Genomic DNA, 22,078 nt, shown 5'->3' on the forward strand with positions numbered 1-22,078 from the left:
TTTATAAGGAAAAAATGGCATTAATTTAAATATCAAACGGTAGGGAAACAAGTCAGTAAATTGTGAGGAGGTCAATAAGAAGTTAGGCAGCATTAAAATGAGGTTTATACAAAGTCTGTAACAGAGGGGCAAAGGCTAACGTTAAATCAAATAGCAACATGTAGTACAATAATCATAGTTTTTTTTTTAATGGAAGAAATGCTAAACAGAAAAAAGGCTGGAATAAATATACTAATTACGTTGGTTAAAGCATGTAATTTTAATTTTTTCCACTCTTATAAGTGTATTTCAATGAGCACACATACTTGACAATGTTGGCATCTCACACAATGGAAAGGTTCAGTGATGGAAAATTACCTGAGTTTGGCACTATAAAAAGTGGGATCTAGATTGGGATTCAACTCTGACATTACCTGTTTGACTTTAAGCAAGCCAAGTATCTTCTTTTTCCTTGACTCTGGAATGTGGAAAATCACTCCTACCTTTCTTACAAGGGTACATTTAACGTTAGATGTGCTTGTTTCCGTTAAGTTGCTTATTAACACTGCATGAAGCACCAGCAAAGCATCCTTTGATTTCTTTGCTTCTTTTGAGGTGTAAGAAGCCGTTCTTTGTTGTAAGGAAGCATCCCCACCACACATCCCCAAGATGCTGTTCTCATCTTGGCCCCACCTGCAGGCACCTGAGAACTCAGTATCTCCTACCTTCCTCTTCCCTCAAGAGGCTCCCCCTGAGTGTCGTGCTCCTAGAATTAAAAACAAGTAAAGCCACGTCAACAGGCTTCTATTCTCTTCTGTCTTCTGCTGCCTCTCTCTTCTCATGTGCATTCTCCTCACCACTAACCACCCCCCAACACATCCTGCAGCATAAATTTTTATTCATTTGGTGTCTTCCTTTTTCATAGAAATAAGAAGTCCAGAGCTTGAAGTGAAATTAGATCCAACAATGGGAGGCATCAAAATCTAAAGCTCTTCAGAGTACCCAAAATGTCCACTCAAATCCCAGTAATTTCTCTTCTCTCTGACAAAATCTGATTTTTTTTCAAGGATAAAATGGTCTTAAATGTGTTTTCCTATTTAAATCTATACATTATAGTTTTAAATAGCCCTCTGCAGATTAAGCATGAATTCATAGCCCAATTAGAAGAATGTTCTTTTTAAAAAATACATTATGAGAACCAAACAAAAACCTAACGTTGAGCTTTGTTTGCAATACCCGTAAGTAGACTGTACACAGGACCTCGTGCACACTAAGCATGCACTCGACCACTGAGCTATACTCACCGCCCTGCCCAATAACCAGATTTTTATAAACTTTTGGAATATCTCTCACTCAAAAATCAATTACTGGTAGTTAGTTATTATATACAATTCATTTTATTCTCAAGAGAAACCCTAGTAAGTATCATCATTCCCGGGGGGGGGGGTTGGGAAAAACAGGCTGAGAGAGACAAGATCATACACTCATTAAGCAGCAAGGAAGGCATTAAACTCAAGATTATCTAGTTCTGAGTGTATTTTCCTAAATTTTGGGACACATTTCCTCTTGCTCAACATACAAAACATTCATCCCAGCTGAAGACTGAGTCACAAACTCCTAAGAATTTTTTTAAATGTGTTTTCATAGAAGTCTTTCCACCCTGGTTATATCCCAAGCTTTATTCTGCAGCATGAAGTCTCTGATGTCGAACAAGCGCTGAGCTGTGCCTGAAGGATTTCCCACACTCAGCACATTCATAAGGTTTCTCTCCAGTATGAATTCTGTAATGTTCACTGAGGTGTGCTTGCTTGCGGAAGGTTTTTTCACACTCGCTACACTTATAAAGCTTCTCTCCAGTGTGAGTTCTCTCATGGTCAACAAGGGAAGAGTTCTGAGTGAAGGCTTTACCACATTTGGTACATGTGTAGGGCTTCTCTCCCGAATGGATTCTCTGATGCTGCATGAGGCATGCACTCTGATTAAAGGCCTTCCCACAGTCTTCACACTTATAAGGTCTATCTCCAGAATGACTTCTCTGATGACGAGTAAGGCATATGCTCTGACTGAAGGCTTTGCCACATTCACTGCATTTATATGGTTTCTCTCCGGTGTGAATTCTCAGGTGTTTGGTAAGAGATGGACTCTGACAAAAGGCTTTGCCACATTCAACACATTTATAGGGTTTCTCACCAGTATGAATTCTCAGATGCTGGACGAGGACTGCTTTTGTTTGAAAGGCTTTCTCACATTCATTACATTTATAAGGTTTCTCTCCTGTATGAATCCTCAGATGTTGAGTAAGATTTGACTGTTTACGGAAACAAGTTCCACATTCAGTACACGCATAGGGCTTCTCTCCTGTGTGAATCCGCTGATGCTGGGTCAGAGATGATCTCTGAGTAAAGAATTTTCCACATTCACTACACTTTGAAGGTTTCTTCCGCATGTTAAGTTTCTGATGTTTCAACTGCAGTGAAATCTGGCCAGGACTCATGCTGCTTGTAAAACACGATGAAGGAGCTCCCAATAGGTTCCAGTTTAGAGGAAACTTTCTCTCACATTCATGATGCTTACAAGGTACTTTCTCAAATATGATTATCCTTAGAATAACATTGTTCTCCTGGAAAGCTCTGTGTGCATGTGGTGTCCTCCCAGTCATTCCTGCAGGATTTCCCCTCCTAGTCCTCCTTCATGCATCTTCAACTCCTCCTAATGTGAACCCCTACAGACCAGGCTCTATGAGCCTCCACATTTTTTTTCAAGTCATTTAACACTTTGCCATCAGGCTTGGTCTTCTTGCCTGAAAAAAAAATTTCACAAAGGAAAATGTTCTCCATGCAGAATAAGAGACCTGCATTGCAGAGTCCTGATTTTTATCCTCTTCTCAGGAATAGAGATAGGAGATCACAATGACCTGGGGAAAAGATAAGAATAGGTGATAGGGACAAAGAGATGAAGTAGTGACAGGTCTTGGGAAATCTATAAAATGCCCTATTGTGACTGATTCTGAAACACTCAGATACTAAAAACTGATCCAGGCTGCCTCTCTCACTCCCTCTTCTTCGGAGAGACTGCCCGCACTCTCCCTATGGAGTGCATACCTACTTTCACTCCAACCTGAGTACCCAACCCCCACACCTCGTGGCCTTTCTCTCGCCTTTTGAAACAGCCTACACTCTATACAGTATGTATCTCTCTAAATTAATCTATCTTTACTCAAAACAAAAAACAAAAAATTGATCCTGGTCATCCGGGCTTATCCAGAGTGATGAACAGTAGGAGAATGTGAAAGCGGTAAGTACACTAATCTTTGGTAAATTAAGTGTTGGGGAAAACTACTATCCACCTATATAGTCTCTACTCTTCAAAAAACAGATGTAAAGTAGTTATATTTCCTTAGGTTGCCTATGAGCAGTATCTTAGCACATTAGTGATAACTGAAGAGTTTCTCTTTCAAGATCTAAAAGGTGATCCAGGCTGTAACTTTTTCTAGGTCCATGTCACCAATCCTCCCTTATTCACTCACCTTGACAAGTATCTCTTTGGACCCCTCGCTCCAAAACATTCAGCATCTGTCACTCCCCCTCGAGTTACAACTGGGAAATCTCTAAGTTTAAAAACTAGAGTACTGCTTAATGAAAGAAAAAAAGATACCACTGTTTTGTTTACAGAAAAATAAGATAGAGGTGGTTCTTAGGGAAGAAGCCCCCGTTGGACAATAACTTCACTACAGCATCATGGTCCAGGATCTGGCCACAAAAATGCTTCAGAATCTAATGGGTACTAATCAAATTCACAAGAAGAATGATGTAGAAAACAGAAAGTCACTTTACTAATTCACAATGAAAAAAATGTTATGCTTAATGTCCAGCTGGTTAATACATTCTCTCTACTATAAAAAAACTGAATGGGAACCAAATCATGTCATCAGGACACTCCTTAGGAAGCACAGAATTGGTAAAAAGTGGACTCCTTAGACAAACTTAACGAGATCAAACTTTGAACCTGATGCTTTTGATAAAGATGCAGGGAACCAGAGAACGGATATTCAGGTACACATCAGAGTGACCTCTTCTCTGGTTGGTCTGGAGACACCAACACATTCTTATTCCCTGAGGCTCCCTTCTATTTTAGTTTTCTAATTATACAAGTTACACATGAATATATCCTCACCTCAAAATACTTAGATAATATGAAAGCATAGAGGATAAAACAGTAATTTCATAACCATCACCACCCGACTCTACCCAAACAAACCCATCTCCTTCCCAGAGATTATCATTATTAAGTTTGGAGTATATTCTTTCAGTCTTTTTCCTATGTATTTTCTACACACATATAGCATTTGATTCCTTTTACATAAATGAAATTGTTAGATGCTGTTATGCAATTTGACTTTTTTTCACTAAGGAATGTGTCTTCATAACCACTTCATGTTGGCACATACAGATCTAATGAGACTGGGAGTCGACTGGTACACACTGGTGTATCTGCACAAATGGCTTAGTCAGAGATTGATCTGATTTTCTTTTTTTAATCATACTGAATGAATCTTATTGTATAAGACAGTCAGTCCAAAAATGAAATTACTCAAAATCCTACCACCCAGAGGAAAAGATAGTTGGTATTTGGATGAATTCCCTTCTAGCCTCTCTCAGTGCATATATAGACAAACATGTATACAGGTATTATGTGTACGTATCAGACTAGACTGAATTCTTCAGGTCATAAATAGTCATATTTACACTGTTCCCATAACCTAAAAATCCAGTTCACTCAGTGTTCTTACTGAGTTTAACAGATACCCAGGCTCCATACTACTTTCTGATGGCCAATAACAATGGCTGTTGTGATTATGCAGTCTCTTGTTCCAAACAAGACCAGCTCACTGCATACTCTCTGAGGAAACAATCCCCTTCACCATGGGTCTTCCAATAACTTACTATCAGTTTTCCCAGATCTGATAGCCACACCATTAAGGTATCATCCTGAGCAGTTCAGTGAGTGGCTTCAGGGTGTTCCACCACATGACTGCAGAGGGGTCTTACTGCAGTTTACGTTCACGTGATAAGAATTTACCGCACCCTTTGATCTATCCTATAACCAACTACTCCCTAGCCTTCGTTCACAACAGGCCACTCTCACTCTGGTTTTAGTAAGATGGTCCCACATCTGGGTGTTTCTGTGTTTTGAGTCTGCAGTCGAGGTACAGTGGTCACTGGTAGATCCACCTTAGGTCTGCCTAATGAGCACCCCCATAACAACCCATCCTGGGCTCTCTAGTCAGATTTCACTTACTGACAGACAAACTGTTAGGAACACAATTGACTGTTTCTGTCTGGTTTGTCTCTTAGGGACTCTTCTCAAGAGGAAGAGCAGGAATCTGAGGCCCAGATGGAGGAGAAAAAGCACCCATAAACTGTCAGCCTACTTCCTTCATACTCTGGATTCAGGGGAACCCAGAAATAGCCCATCCTTAACCAAATGACTATTTTAAGTCTGAATGAAATAATATCACTGTTCTCCTACAAGAGTACGGCCAATGACAAAAATGTCAGTGAGACGTGACGACTCACAAAGAAAGAGGGCAGGTGCTCTTAAGGACCAAGCATCTTGAGGTAAAAATTCCTCCACAGGAATTTTTGAGCCCAAAGCCCCCCCGCCCCAAACCTAATGCAGAAGCCACTGACTACAAAACTCAAAGATGGTGGGGCTACAGTAGAGGCACTGAGACAAGCACCAGGCTGAGTCAAGAGGTCTGGGTTCTAGTCTCTGTTCGGCCACTAACTTGTTCAGTGACCTTAAGCAAGTCACTCAGTTTCAACTGGGACTTTTTTTCTTATCTGTGAAATGAAAGTGAAAAACTAGATGATATCTAAAACTTCCTCTAGTACCAACATTCGGTGATTCTTTGACTCTAAAAACAGATGGGAAAAGAGCAAAAACCTCAAGGTAAGCCCTTCCAGTCCCTCTTTCATTGAAACTGGTTATTCAGTTCATTTTTATGAAAAGTAATGAGCAGCTACTATGTGTCAAGCAGTGAGATAACCTCTTGTTGGGAATAGGCTGAGTCAACAGCAGACTAACAACCCAGCTGTTAGTCTCCTACAATCAGAGGTGGAGAATTTCAGGAAAATAAGACTGCCTCTGTGTGAAGCAGAATCTCCCACAAAAGACAGTGGAAGATGTTAACGATCCCTCCAAACAGGAAATATTTTAAGAACTCCTCTGAAAAGCAAGGAAAGAACACTGTATCAAAAGGCAGGGATCCAGTTTCCAGACTAATCCATCTCAACCCACTAGCACCTCTCATGTGACACTGAACAAACTATTTTCAAACTTCTAATTAGACTAAGTCAAACTTCTAAACAATTCTAATAGGTCAAGTAAGATCCACCCATACCTCTTCCTTGTGGAAAAGTTTTCTTCACATTTCCAAGGCACTTCCTCAACACTCTGAAAAAATTCACGTCTCTACTGCAGCACTTTACACTGTATGCTAAATACTCTGACTACATCCCACCTTCCTCCACTAAACTTGAAGACAAGTATGGCATGGACTCGGGGCTAGCAGTCTCTGGGTTTGAATCCCTGTTCCAATATTTATTAGCTAAGTGATACTGGGTAAGTTACTGAATCTTTCTGTGTTCCATTTTTTTCAAATATTAAATGGAGCTGATACAAATAACTACTTCACAGGGTTGTAATGATGCATAAATGAGTTAATCCGTGGAACGTATTTAAAATACAGGCTGATAAGCATTCAACAGTCCCTGCTGTTAAATTAGTGAGTCTGTACGACATCAAACGGCACCTATTTGTTGCTATTTCAGAGTAACGAAACAAAGGAGCTAACTCGCACAAATACTCATTCAACCCGCACATCTTTGTGAAGTGGCAAAGCGCGGAACAGCTTCTGGAACTCAGAAAAACGGGAAGTAACTCAAGAGTTCGCTTGCTCGCTCAAGTACGTACAAATAGAACCCGGGCCTCCCGACCCCCAGGCCAGGGCTCTCGAACAGCCTTCCCCCCCTCTCTCTCTCCAGGGAGAATCGGCCTCGGCAACAGGCCTCGGCTCCAAAGGGCCCTGTTCGGCCAGAAAGAAGCCTTCTCGGACCAGCCGCCGCGCGGGGCCGCCAACTTGGCTCACCAAGGACTCCGCATGCTGCCAGCCGCCTCGCCTATGAACCCTTGTGCGCCTGCGCGCTTCCACGACGCCCGTGGTACGTCGGCGCGCTCCCAGGGCGCCGGCGTGACGTCACCACTCCGCGCCACGCCAGCGGCCACAGCCGTCTCCTCCCCTGCCCAGAAAACAGTCGTAAACCCGTTTGTGAATCCCCCTTCCTGGAATAAGGAGGCCGAACGCTAGTGAGAGTAGGGGCCGCCACAAGGAGCTCTTACTACAGGTTTATTCACCCGGAAACCCGACCACATTTATCTTCCTAAAAACTCTTCCATGTGTCCTTTGGAGGTCTTCTAAAGGTATTCCCAAGGCTGGCTTCAACCCTCCTTACACTCATTCTCACCCGCCAGATAATTGGCCTCATAGGAACCCCGAACACCCCCAAGGCTTCCTGATCTGTGTTCAACAATCGGCTAAAACACAAGAGCTCTGCTTTGGGCGTAAGTGCCAGATTCAAAGTGAGTGAACTTGGGCACTTTACTTTACCTCTCTGTACCTGTTCCCTCACTTATAAAACAAAGACATTAATGAAATCAACTCTCATAGGGTTGTCGTGAGGATTAAATGAAGTTAATTCGTGTAAATCACCAAGAGTTTCTGGTACTTAGAAATGCTCAATAAACGTTCGTCCTTTCATGTTCCTCAAATTCCAGCTACAGTCCTAATGCAGTCTTGTTTGCATTGGCTTCCAGGACCTTTCCAGCTCTCAGGTAGTGCCCCTGCCTTCCTTTTACAAAAATTTAGATCTTGCTGACCCTCATTCAGGAACTGTTCGTGCATCAGGGCTCATCCTGACACATGTATTCCAGGGCTCAGGCAGGGGCAGTAGGGCACCTGATCCACTTCCAGGCATCCCTACCGATCTGCATGCTCAGGAAAATTACCATAATATCCTTAGTGTGCAGTTGTAGGCACTCAATAAACACTTAATAAATGAATGAGATGCAGTAGAGAAGTCACCTGCTCAAATTTCCAGATAGGCTATTTTCCCAAAATGGAATCCCTTTAGGAGGCTGAAAACGGGAGTGGAGATGACAAAGACTGAAACTATAACTAACCTTCTTCAGCTAAGAGGGGACTCTTTGTACAACTGTCAGCTGACATGCCACGGAACAATAATGTTGAGTTTGCCTTTCTTTTCACCAAGAGTCACATTTTCAGCATTTCTTTGGAATCAGATAGCAAGTTCTTCCTTCACAGCCCTAACATCCCACAGGCCAGAAAGCCCTGGCCTACTCATGTTTCCACTTTAAGGCTTCAACGACTCTCTAAATCAGCAGGCTCTGCTGGGTGGAAACTAACTCTGGAGTGGGGTACCCTAGGCAGAGCAGGTTACTAGAAAGAAAAATCTGGGGCTTAACTGCAGTTTGGGATGAGCTTTTTCAATGATAGGTGGAAAATGGATTGGAGGTAGGGACACCAAAAACATTCCACGAAACTAAAATGATCCTAGTTCTGCTCTAGCATTAGCTGCAAGAGTGAAGCTGGAGCCACCTGGGGTCATGACTAGATTTCCACATTATGTAGGAAGAAAGATGGGGTCAAAATGCAAAACCAACTTATTTCTCACCCTCACTTACATGCAGTCAGGTCTGATTCCGAGGGCCAAAAATCTTGATCTAAAGTGAGCTCCTTCAACTCTCAGGAGGAGGGCATAACAGACACAAGTGAAGAGGCATCATGGAGCAGAGGTGCAACCAATGAAGAGAAATCTGAGGGAAAGTGAGGACACTGGAATTTCAGTTTCACCTGACACTTACTAGCTGTGTGAACTGTGTGACAAGTCCAACCACCTTTCAATTTTTCCTTTTGTTGTTTTGAGGGTCTCATGTGGCTTCATTCCATGTCCTTCTGAAGTCACAAATTAAGTTTCAGCACACTGAGTATAAGTGACACATTCCAGTTCTTTATCATTCCAGAGCCCAAGGAAAGCCATAAACTCAGAAAGTGCTTCTATGTTGGGGTTCCCAAGCTCACCTGCTCTCCTACAAGGCCAGCATCACTGCTCAGCTCCTGTCTGTCTGATTTCATGGATATTCCACTTGACAGCTGTGCTTCTACTGCTGCATGTATTTTCCTCTTCCTGTTGATCCTGACAACATATCTGAAAGCACTTTGTTAAACTCTGATGACACACTTAAATGCCTAATTTGTAACAAAACAAAAAAGATTTTTTTTTTTTTTGCTACCTATTACTCTATCTCATGAGATCCTGTTTGTATCAGAGTGGACTACATACTTGGTATCTTGGGAAAAAGTCCAGAATTCTTGCCTCTGGAGAACACTTTAAGACACATTCATGTATTCACCATACCTCCTTCCTGCTGGTAACTGTGGATCTAAGTCACAGCCTGTAGCTGGACATGGAGAAGTGTCTCACTCAATTTCAGTTGAGCCCAACAAATATGTATTGAGCACCTTCTCAGTGCCAGAGACTATGGATACAAAGATGAATAAATTTCACACGGCCCCTGCCTTGAGGGAGTTGACAGTCCAGCAAGAAGAGAAAGACTTGCAAAATAGCTATTACAGCCTATTATGATACATAAAATGATGACGGTACAAAATACAGAAATTTAAAAAAAAAAGTGAGGTCACAGGCTTTAAAGAGATATTGCCTGGGCACATTCAAAAGTGACAAATGTAAGCCTTTCAGGCAATCAGAAGCAGGGAAAGGGAACAGTATGTGCAAAGGTGCCAAAGTAGAGTCCAGTGGTGGTGCTGAATCATAGAAATTTGCACTATGGAGCAGAATGTGCCAGGCAGGGGATGTCTGCTGAGAATGGTGATGCAGGCATGGGCCAGATGAGGATGCCCGCTTGAGGCTAGAACTATTCTCAGAGAGGACAACAGAGTTGCCACAGTTGTCTTGCAAAGACCATCCAGAAGAAATGTGAAAGATGGCCTAGTGGGGCCAGACACTGTGAGACTGGTTAGGTAAGTAGAAAAATAGCCTAAAAAATAAACTGGGGAACTGGAGTAAAGCAGTAGTGGTGGAGATGGGCTCCAGATTTAGGAGAGAATGTCAACAGGATATAGTGGCTGACTGGATATGAGGGAAGACTGAGGAAGAGGGCAGTTCCTATATGGGGCCCAGTTGGAGTGACTAGGCACATGGTGAGCCAGCAACCAAGAGAAAATCAGGAGCAAATATTTGTAAGTGTGAGAATATGGGGTGAGGGTAGTGTAATAATGATGAGGTCCTTTTCTTCCTGTTTCCCCAAGAACTGAAAACGGTACCAGACTCTCTTAGTCTGAGGATTAAAAAATCTTGTTTCATCGATTCCGTTTTAGAAAATCCTTCTAACAAGGATTTAGGCATCTTTCACCCTTAGGTTTTCCCATTTCTTCCTCAAGAAAACTCCCCCTATCCTCTCTAATCTCCACTCAAGACTCCAAAGATAGGGGCATATTAATATTACTCTAAATACCTACTTATCAGGAAGGCCCTCAAGTTTTTGGTGGGCAAAGCTTGATTAAAATATATTTATTCAACAAATAAATATTTATTGAACATTTACTAGGTACCAGCAGTGACTTCCATAGTGTTTTTTTTTTCATTCAGAAAATAGAAATAAATTGACATTTGCTTTCAGCAGACTATATTTTCTTCTCATGAGCATAAAAAATAAAGTATTCATAGTTATTTTTGCCCATAGGATATTAATTTACTCAATTATTAGTTGCCCTATGGCAGGCTTTGAGAACATAATCTTTATAGCTGAAGAGGGAAAAAGTGTGTTATTTCTGCCACATTTCCATTACCCGGCAATTAATTGCTCGAACCAATGCTTGTAAGGGAAAAAATCAATACTGAGTTCCAAATAATCAACCATTCCAGAATTAACTTACTTCAGTGGTTTTTAATAGTCATATTTTAAAAACTATATAAGCTTCAGAGCAGAGAAGCTATTTCAAATACCAGTCAAAGGCTGCCCTTCCTCAATTTTCCAGAGCTGAATCCCTGGGTAGTCGTTAAGGACATGAGAATGAAGAAATAAAGGGAAACGTATCCTTTCTTTCTCTAAAAAGAATAAAATACCATCACAGTCATAGCAAAATGTGCTGTCCTCATCTTCAGGGATTTGAAAAAGAGGTAATTCTTTCCAAATTCATTCCATGAGAAGTGTTTCCTAAGCTACTCATAATCCACAGGGAAGGATAAGTACCCAGGAGTAAGAGAGTCTCAGTCAAAAGAGAAACATGAGATCTAATGAGTCTATGGTGACAGCCACTATTGCCAGGATTACACAAAACCTAGCCCTCCCTGCTACAGTGGTCAGCACTCTCTCAGGGACTGGCCCAGCAGCCCCCAAGCCCAGCCAACCTGGAAGGCTATTTTCCATGATCACTGATGTTTTCTCCTCTCTAACGGCTAACAAACTAAGGCCCACTTTGTTAATTCTAGTGGGCCCCTCTCCCCTGGTCCCTGTGCACTAATGGCCCAGCCAAATTTACAAGAGACAAGAGGACACCCTAGTGCATGACAGGGATGTGTGGGTGGCTTGCTCAGTCACATGCAGGCTTCCTGCTCTGAGGCCTCTCATCACTAGTGACCTAACACAGACCATTTCCCTTCTGGATAAGCCAACATTCCTCTGGGACAGCAGTTAGGTCCTCCTCTCTGTGACCTTCTGAGCAGATCTGACTTCCTTCCCACAAACTGACATCATTCAAGAGAAGGCTCTCTTGACCTTCCACTTCCTCCTTAGCCCCACATCACCTTCCTGTTTGAAAAGATCTGGAAAGATCTCCCTCACCCTAATAAAACCCTTCTTCAACAACATTTCTGTAGCAATTGGCTCAGTTCTGGCCACACATCCCCTTATTTGGTGAATGAATGAATAAGGATTCTTTGTTTTCACTTCTTTCTGTCCCCCTTCGTGGGACCACTTCCACAGATGGGCAGCCTCCCCACAGGAGCATGCTCAGAGCTGCCTTGGGTATCCAAAGGCCGCTCAGCACAACCTCAGAACTGCTGCCACTTTGACACTGACAATTGGTGTTTGGAGAAGCACCTCAGCCTCCTGGCCAGTGAACACAGGTGACAGGTTGGAAAGGTGAGGCAGGGGTACAGTAAGGGAAACACAATGCTAACTTCACCAAGGGCACCTCAGGTATGAGAGTGCTGTGAGGAGAGAGGAGGGGCAAGGGGCAAGGGGCAAGGAGTTACCTGAAAAGCAGGACTTCCTACCCTGTATTCCCAGATGCCCGCCTGGAGTAGGCACCGCATTCTCCAAGCGCCCACCTCCATTCCTGGAAATACTCTTCCAAGTGCAGTATCCCAGAGTCCCTCATCATTCCCTCCAGGACTCTGCCTGTCCCCCTCCCCTCAGCCAGATTCCCAGTCACTCTCTTTAGAGAAACTGTCATAACCTAAATGCCAGGTTTATTCACCACCGTGAAGTTTCTGATGTCTGAAAAGGACTGAACTATGTCTGAAGAATTTTCCACATTCGATGCACTCATAGGGCTTCTCACCAGTGTGAATCCTGTAGTGCTCACTAAGGTGTGCGTACTTGCGGAAGGTCTTCTCACACTCGCTGCATTTGTACAGCTTCTCGCCAGTGTGAGTTCTGTGATGTTCAGTAAGAGATGTGTTGTGAGCAAAGGCTTTCCCACATTCTTTACATTTATAGGGCTTCTCTCCAGTATGAATTCTCATATGCTGAGTGAGACAGGTATTCTGATTAAAGCCCTTCCCACATTCGTTGCATTTATAGGGTTTTTCTCCGGTGTGACTTCTCTGATGCCGAATAAGGCAAATGCTCTGAATGAAGGCTTTACCACATTCACTGCATTTGTAGGGTCTTTCCCCAGTATGAATTCTCTGGTGCTTAGTGAGTGGGGTGCTCTGAGCAAAAGCTTTGCCACACTCCTTACATTTGTAGGGTTTTTCTCCAGTATGAATTCTCTGGTGTTTAATAAGGGATGGACTCTGACAAAAGGCTTTCCCACATTCCTTACATTTATAGGGTTTCTCTCCAGTATGAATTCTCTGATGCTGAGACAGGTTTGCCTTTGTATGGAAAGTTTTTCCACACTCTTCACATTTATAGGGTTTTTCCCCAGTGTGAATTCTCTGATGTTGGGTAAGATTTGAGTGTTTGCGAAAAGAAGAGCCACATTCGCTACATAAATAAGGTTTCTCACCAGTGTGAATTCTCTGATGATGGATGAGGTGCGTGTTCTGACTGAATGCCTTCCCGCATCTATTACATTTGTAAGGCTTCTCTCCAGTGTGAATTCTCTGGTGCTCGGTGAGATGGGAATGATTGCGGAAAGAACTCCCACATTCACTACATTTATATGGCTTCTCTCCAGTGTGGATTCTCTGGTGCTGAGTAAGAAATGATCGACATCGAAATGTTTTCCCACACTGCTCACATCCATACGGTTTCACTCCGGTGTGGATTCTTTGATGTCGAACAAGGAATGAGCTGCGACTAAAGGTTTTCCCACATTCCTCACAAGTGTAGGGTCTTGTGTGGGTTCTCTGGTGTTGGGTATAGGATGAGCTCTGAGTAAAAGTTTTTCCACATTCGCTACATTTCCAAGATGTTTTCTGTGTAGAGAGGACTGGACATTTAGTTTTGTCTGAAATCTCACTGGAGTGTATGCTGTCTGTGTCCCACTGATGGAGGTTCTCTTCTGTAGAAACCTTGAGATGTGTAACAAGGCTTGAGGTCAAAAGCAGGCTTCGCTCAAAATTATATTCTTGGCTAATTATTTCTGGAGGTGCTTCCTTGTGGATGAAAGTTATTCCTCCAAAACGTTCGTCTTGGAAAAGGCATGCTTCAGGAACCTCTCTGGTAGGGTTTTCCCTCATGCTCTTACATACATACTTTTCTTCAAATGTAGGATTCTGGCACTGATCCTTGTGGTATCTCTTTGCTGCTATCCCTGGCAAGTCAATTTCAGAGCCGTCCTGCTCTGGAGCAGGCTTGTTCACCCAACCTGAAAGAAACCATCTGAGTGAATGTCTCTTGTGCAAGGCAGAGTGGAGGCCCCTGAAGTTTTAGGGACCTAACTTTGACAGGTCTCAGTAACAGCTGATGAGTAACAACCAATAAGAGTGAGAGGGGCAAGTAATTCCAAGGTGCAGGTGGTGGAGGAGATCTGCATCAGGGCAGGGGGCCACCATTAATGAGGAGCCCACACAGTGGGCGGCTGCAGACACCAAGGAAGAGAGACAATCAGAGACAAGGGAGCTAAAGGGAAAAAAACAGATAATAACTAAAATTAGGGCAAGACAGGAAACATGGATGGTTTGTATTCAGAGAGTGGATAATGGGAGAATGTGAAAGCACAAAATACTGGAAATGAGATCAAATGCCTATTGGGGGGAAAGCCGGCCCCAAGAGATGCTCACCCACACACACCCCTGACATCCTTAAAATAAAGGGTAATTTTCTCTCCTGAGCTTCAGTTTCTCTTGTAAGAGTTCTAAAGCCCTCCTATTTCTCCCATGGTCTATCCTTTGCTCACCTGGACAAATCTCTCTTCCAGTCTCTCTCTCTTCAGCTTCTTGCATATTCAACATCCACAAATCTTCTCTCTGCCTTGACTGTAAAAGACTTCAAGGTTGGAAAACTGGGAGCCCTGCTCATAGGGGGAAAAAGGTAGGGGAGGGGATATCACTGCCCCAGGAAACAGAAAACTGAGAAAGAGCTGTTGCCGAGGGACACCACCTAATAACTCACACAAAACCTGACAGGACAGGAGTGTGGCTGCATCACCAAGAGTCAGGGGTGGCTGCCAGCTTTCTAGGTGCACAGACTCCATTTGTCAGTTGTCCAAGAAGTGACAGCCAGACAGGCTGATATATTAGCAAACACTCAAGCACTTGATAAATAAATCAGAATGTTATTTATAACTATAAAGTAAATAGGAATATTCATGTCAATTAGTGTATCCTGTCTATTACATAATAATCTATATGAGAAGTCAATTAATATAGCTAAAAGTGCCCAGGGAAATGGCCTCAAAGCAAGGCTAATGCATTAAATCTGATTCACCCACCTCCACTATAGGTCAAGGAGCTGGGCAGTAGTTAGGGAACTCTCTCTATTTGATACAACCTAGAGATACACTGATTGTCTTTTCTTCTAGATGTCATAGCAATTAAAATTTTTTTCTTCAGGTATAGCTCAATGTAACAGTGTAGCCTGCAGTTAAAAACCACTTTAATTGTGAAATAATTTTCAACTTACGAAGAGTTGCAAAAATAATACAAAGAGTTTCTGCTTGATTTTGGAAAGTCAAAAATCATACTGTTCATCCACCAGTTTCTCTTCATATACCCTGAAGTGAAAAGTAGAATTGGAAGCCTTATTTCAAGAAAAACGCAAGACAGAGAGATGGTTTACCATCAGCATAGGCTGTCTGCTGAAGTACATAATAAGGCTGGCCCTGTGGGCTTCTCATCAAGGCCTGTGCTTCTGTGTTAAGTTTTAAAAGTTTAAGAGGATCCTGTCTGGGATTTCCTGATCCTCTTCCATAGGAGGGACATAAAATGGACCCACTGCAGAATCCTACAGAAACTCCTGCAGTAGAGTGGGCTTTGGATATAATCAGAGCCAGACAGCAGAGAAAAAGTCAAACATGTCCCCACCCACCCACAGATCACATCACAGCTGGACAAAGACATTAAACCAGGAGTTACAAATACAGGAACTATAGAGGTAGAAATATGGGGTGCTATGGAATGTAGGGCTGAGGGGACCTAATCTAATCTGGGAAAGAAAACCTCCCTGAAGAAGAGACAAGTAAGAATTCAACAGATAAAGAGAGAAAAGAAGATACCAGAGAGATGAAATAGAATATACAAAAGGAATGGCGCTCAGTACTCGGGAAGAATGAAAGAGATCTAGTAAGGCCAAAATATTAAGCACTAGAAATAAGACATGAAGCCTGAGGCAAGCTAAGGCCGGATCAGATATAATCCTGCAACGCATTTTAAGTAATTTAACCTAAATAGAGCAGAAAGCCATAAAAAGGGATTGGAAAAGGTTTGAAAAAAGATGTGACGTGATTAGATTTGCTATTTAAAACAAACGAACACACATCCTTCCGCCCACGGTGCAGAGAAAAGTACGCACAAGGCAGGAAAGGTAGGAGGGAAGGTGAAGGCTGGAAGACCCCCAGGAGGCTGTGTCAGCAGACCAGTAAGGGGACAACCAACAGGACAGGATGAATACAGAGGGAGGCGTGAGGGAGAAGTTAATGATAATATGCTGGTTTGGGGCTTGAGTGATGACAGTGATATTGAGTGAGAGTGGGAACACTGGTTTGGGAAGCAAAAGGATACATTTAGTTTGAAATACGGAACAAAGGAGACAGGTGTGGGCTGAAAATGTACATTTATGACATTTACTTTTGTCATAAAGAAAGTAACTGAAATTCTGGGAGTAACAGATAAAATCATCAAAGGAGTGTAGCTAGGAAACCTCAACACTGAGTTTACACATTTATAAGGAAGTTTAACCTTGGCTTTTGATTTTAGAGATTCCTAATCCCCTGGGAGAAATAAGTAAAATAATTTAATGTGTGACAAAAACTGGCATTTCTTATCATTAAAAAGTTGATTATTCCAAATTACGTTAGGACTGTTGCTTAACTATCTGGAAAAAACACTTAGTGAGAGTCCTATCTCACACCACATACCAAAATAAACTGAGTAAAGGGTTAAAAATAAAAAATAAAGCCACAGAATAAAACAGATAAATGATTCATTTTAGGGTCATGGTAGATTTTTCTAAGCATTATGCAAAAAAGCACAAACTAACTACAAACAACAAAACTAGATAAATCTGGCCACTGAAAAGCAGTCATCTCTATATCAAAATACAAATAAAATTATGTTTTTTTAAATGGGGGGAGGTAATTAGGTTTGCTTGTTTATTTACCAGAGGTACTGGGAATTGAACCCAGGACCTCTTACACGCTAGGCATGCACCTTACCATTGAGCTACACCCTCCCCACTAAGTAAAATTAAAAGGCAAACAATCTAGGAAAAGTACTTTTGACTTATACATCAAGGAGTTAATAGATAAAAAGATCTGATAGATAAAAGACTTCTTATTAATGAGTTAAAAAAAAAAGATGAACTTAGTGAAAAATGGGAACTACAATAAATACACCAAGAATTACAAAAGACCAACAAACACATCAAAACAAAGTTCCACCCCACTGGTAATCAAAGAAATGGGAAGTGAAAGAATGAAGAATCGATTTTTATATCAAGTTGGAAATTCTCTTTTTAATGCTAAAACTGGCAGAGGTGCATGGAAAGAGAGCTCATATGCCACTGGTGGTAATGGAAACTGGTACCATCTCAATAGAGATAATTTGGCAAAATATATTAGGTCTTAAAGTCATAGGCTGAGTTGTAGCTTGTAGGCACTGGATCTCAATCTGTACTATATATAACACCCAGCATGTAGCTCAGAGGATCCTCCAAGTCATTGGAATGTTGTAACAATGCCTATACTATTTAACCTAGTAATCCTACTGTTAGAATTTTCTGATAGAGAAGGAATTTCCCAGAGACAGAAAAAAACAAACTGAATTCTTTTGTCACCTGTAAAAAAAAAAAAAATCCCCTGACATGTTGTTGGAAAACACAATTTTTCTTTTGATGGACACTGAGGCTTAACAAATTAGCAAATTATGGCCAATGATGGTACTTCCACATGGTGAAAATTATACAGACAGCAGATAATTGAAAGTGAAAATATGTAACAATGTGGAAAAATCCTTATGCTATATGCAAGTGGAAAAAAACACAGGATATTAAAACTTAAAATACAATCATACATGAATGCTAAAATATGCATATAAATAAGATCAAGAAGGGAAATTGATTATGATCACATGAATTATGAATGATTTTCGTCTCTATTTACCAAATTTCCTCAATTATCTATATTTTGCCTTATTTTGAAAAAACTAACTTTGATTTCTCAGACTATCAAACCGTTATCCATGGTCATTTCTGCGAAATAAGATTACGGTAAACTTTTGTTTTAAGACCTTTCTTCTTGTAATGTTTGGAGGTTTTCCTGTAGAAATAAATAAATAACCCTGAAATCCAAGTGAAAAAATATTATCAGAGACTAGCACAGAGATTTCTGTACAAAGATCACATTGTTACCATAATTATAAAAAAAAACTGGCAAATAAATATTTATGTCATATCAATATGATAGATTTTAAAACTGTTAAGAATCAAGTTTTCAAAGAATATTCATGAGAAAATACAATATGTTAAATAAAACAGGAGACTACAAAACACTGAAAAAATGTACACATATATAAAGGATTCAATAAACAGAAGTTATTCTTAATATACAGATATATACAAAAGACACACATAAAGGACAGAGGGAAACCCACCAAAACGTCAACACACTTATCTCTAGATCATTGAATGGGTTACTTTACTTTGTCTTTTATAGTCTTCTACATATTTCATTGTCCCTGCAATAAACATGAATTATTTTTATAGTCAGAAAAATAGTTACTTAAAAACAAGAGATCTCGCTAATTGGTTTAAACACACACACACACACATTTTTTAAAATGTCGTATCTAATGGATATGGTATTGGCCTCCCACTCAGAAGAAGATCGAAGTGGCAAAGTGGACTGGACTGGGAGTCAGGAAACTTTGCTCTGCCACAGCCCACATGAGTAGGCCTACGAGACAGGGTATTTGTCTGAAATAGGTGACAAATTAGATAATATCCATGAGTCCTTCCAGCTCCAACGTTCTATGAAACCCTTGACTAAATGAGTTAATTAGTTCACATAAAGCATTTATAAAGGTATCTGCCACATAGTAGGCAGTTAATAGGTGCTCAATAGGGGTTAGGCATTATTATGTTTGACACTAAAGCCTAAAGTCAAGGAAGGACAGGTTGGTGACCACCACGCTCCTCTAGACATGGATCATCTGAGCTGTCAGTTTGTCTATGTCAAAGCAAACCTGGCCTTTCTAGTTCGAAAACAGAAGTAGACAGTATGTAGACGAATAAGCTTGGTAGTGTTTCAAAAAAAACTTTTTTTTTTTTTTTACAAAAATAGGTGGTAGCCCAAATTCAGCCCATGGTCATAGTTCGCTGACCTCCTGAATTCTTAAGTTGTACAGATGCTTCTACAAAAGCATAGTGTGTACTAATCTGTTAGTGATTTTAAGATGCTAAAAGGAACTATTTGAGTCCAGATTTGGCGGAAACTGGTATTATGGGAGGGAGATATAGATATGGATATAGATACAGATATAGATATAGATACAGATAGATATAGACATATCCATCCTCGTTTTGCTAAAACTAACAGGGAGCTGGCTTCCTCCTCATCCCTTGTAAGGTTTCTTCCTGCTGCCACTTCCCTACATTTCAAGAATTAGATTCAAGGGAAGCCACGTGGGGTTTTTTAAAAGAATTTGAAACCACAATTCCTTCCAATAAGAGAAACACCTAAATGTACTCTTCTCTGAAGCCCTTCTTGACTTGCCTGTTGGCCCCAAGTAATGTACTCACCCAGGCTGCAGCAGCACACCTTTGGCAGCCTTGGGTCACTTAGCAAGAACGTGTCCTTGGATAAATCATCTGTTCTCTCCCTACTTCAATTTCCTCACTAAAAACTACAGACAATACTTTCTTGTGAAGGTTAAATAAATTAGCACAACTGCTTCAAACAGTGCCTGGTACGTGTTAAGTGCCAAATAAATGGGGTTTAAAATATTACCACAGAAATCTCCTCACGTATTTTATCTTCCAGCACTACCCTGGAAATGTCCTCCCACTTGGCGGGCTCCGACGTCACTCACTCTGTAGCCCCGCCCCTAAGTTGCGTACTGTTCGGCCTGTAATGGATAGTAACTTCTTGTCATTAGACATCAACGTTTGCATAGTGCTATCACGTACATGCCGTCAACTGAGCTTTGTAGAGAAAAGAAGGCAGTGACAGTTCAACTTTATAGATCAAGAAACCGCCTCTGATCAAGAGACCTGGGGAATTGTAACCCAAGTCTCGAGACTCCCTAGCTACTGCGCTTTACACTATTTGCCTTCTCCTAGTAAATCGGTCCCTTTAAAAATTTAAGCTGCAGGACTGGTTACGGGGGAAGCAACTGGGATCCAAACCGAAAACTCTGGCCCCCAGGATTTCCTTTCCGAACACGGGTCCTAGCTGTTGATCACTTATCCATCACTCATTCACTCATTCATTCATTCACTCATTCACTCATTCACTCCACCATTGCCTTAAGCGTATCCTCTGTGCCAGACCCTGGTGAGTGAAGTGTTGAAGCTGCAAGCCTGTCCTGTCCGGCCGGGGTAGCCAGGAGTTCAGGGTGGCACGCGCAGGTAGCTATCCGGGGAGAAAGAGGCCCGGGCAGGCTTCCTTCATAAGCCTGTGCCCGCCGCCCCAGCCGAGATGCTGCCGGAGCCGTAGCTTTCCCCTCCCTGGGGCCCCGCCTGCTCACCGTGAGGTCCGGGGGTTCCCCGCGGGGCGGCGACCACGGTCCCACCGGTACATGGGAACCCAGGCTCAGTCCCCCGGGCCGGAAGAGCAGTGGCGCAGCCGGTAGTGCGTCACTAGCGGCGCCGCGGCTTCCGTCTCGCGCAGCCCTCAGCTGCCTCTCTAGGATCGGGAGGAGCATCTCGATGGGGGTCCCAAAGAAGATGACGCGCGCCTGGTTTCGCTCCACGCCCAGAGGCGTTCATGATACCCCATGAAAGACCGCCTTGGGCCTGAACACAGTGACCACCTCATGCCTCGGGAAAACTGTAGATGGGGGAGTTACAGTTGGAAAGAGTGCTGAGTAGGAGTCAGAATGGGCCATCTTAGCAAGGGACTAGTATATTCCATCAGCTGAAAATAGCTCCTGATTAAGAACCTTGACCTCAACACTGGGCTCTGACCAGGGGGCTGGATGGTGGTTCACAAGAGAGGTGCTTAAAAAGAGATGAAAAGAACAGAGTTACGGCACCCGTCTATCCACAACTCAATCCATGGCATCAGTCACAAAGATTATATATACATTAAATCAGTGTGTTCCTGAATTGAATTCCTTTTGAATTAAAGATTGCCCTTGAAAAAAGGTCATTAACAAGTCTCTCCTCACTGACTTGTCTGCAGGCTATTCAGAATTCCCTGCTGTCCAGCTCCCCTCTAGTCTGGCTTCCCAAATGCCCAGCCCTCTGGAATCTCGCCCTAGAGTTTTCCAAAGAATTCTCTTTCCAGATTCGTTTGCTTCTTTTCAATTTTGGTATCAATATCTGAACAAGGCATAGGAGATCAAAATAAATAATATGTAGCAAAAATGAAAACAGAATCATCTTTATATTCTAGATGGGAAACATGAGACTATATTTAGATTTGAGGAAACCCAATGAACAACTCCCTTTAAAGAAGCAACAGGGGGACGGTATAGCTCAAGGTGGTAGACCGCATGCTTAGCATGCATGAAGCCCTGGGTTCAATCCCCAGCACCCTCTCTAAGAATAAGTAAACCGAATTACCTCCCCCCACCACAAAAAAAAAAAAAAAAAAAAGCAGCAGCAACATAGCACTGGGGCCAAGAATGTGGTATCTGGGGCCAGATTGCCAGCAGTCAAATGCTGCCTCTGCCACAAGCAGTTACTTGACTTCTCTGTGCCTCAGTTTTCCTATCTGTAGAATGGGTTAATGCTAGTACCTTTTTCATGACGATGTTTTTAGAATTTAAAAAATTAATGGGCAGTGCATTACAGAAACAGCCTCTGGTTCAGTTATTGCCTGTAAGAGGGCCAATATGTCCTTAGGGTGTTTCATTTCTTTATTTCCCGAGGTTAAGAGACTTCTCTTCCAAATTTCCCCATGAGCATGGACCACGATAAATGCTTATTTAGAGTCCGTGTAAATATT

The 22,078-nt window shown here is 42.0% G+C and overlaps 1 protein-coding gene across 10 annotated transcripts; it reads right to left on the minus strand.

The window, feature by feature from the left end:
- Nucleotides 1-1,353: 1,353 nt before the first annotated feature.
- Nucleotides 1,354-20,750, minus strand: ZNF502 (zinc finger protein 502). Of its 10 annotated transcripts, none has more exons than XR_012500045.1 (5): nt 20,655-20,734; nt 14,651-14,729; nt 12,336-14,119; nt 9,140-9,266; nt 2,333-2,893 (listed from the first exon to the last, which is right to left on the minus strand). XR_012500045.1 is itself a non-coding variant. In XM_010945937.3 (3 exons), the coding sequence occupies exons 2-3, from the start codon at nt 14,703-14,705 to the stop codon at nt 12,552-12,554; spliced, it is 1,623 nt and encodes a 540-aa protein (XP_010944239.2). In that variant the 5' UTR covers nt 14,706-14,764; nt 20,655-20,745; the 3' UTR covers nt 11,006-12,551. The 10 variants fall into 10 exon arrangements, 7 of the variants coding, with proteins under 7 accessions (XP_074201177.1, XP_074201175.1, XP_074201176.1 ...); XR_012500044.1 differs by having other exon boundaries at nt 9,140-9,307; XR_012500046.1 differs by lacking the exon at nt 9,140-9,266.
- Nucleotides 20,751-22,078: the final 1,328 nt, after the last annotated feature.

This window comes from Camelus bactrianus, chromosome 17, assembly GCF_048773025.1.
Source record: "Camelus bactrianus isolate YW-2024 breed Bactrian camel chromosome 17, ASM4877302v1, whole genome shotgun sequence".
Classification (NCBI taxonomy): Eukaryota; Metazoa; Chordata; class Mammalia; order Artiodactyla; family Camelidae; genus Camelus; species Camelus bactrianus.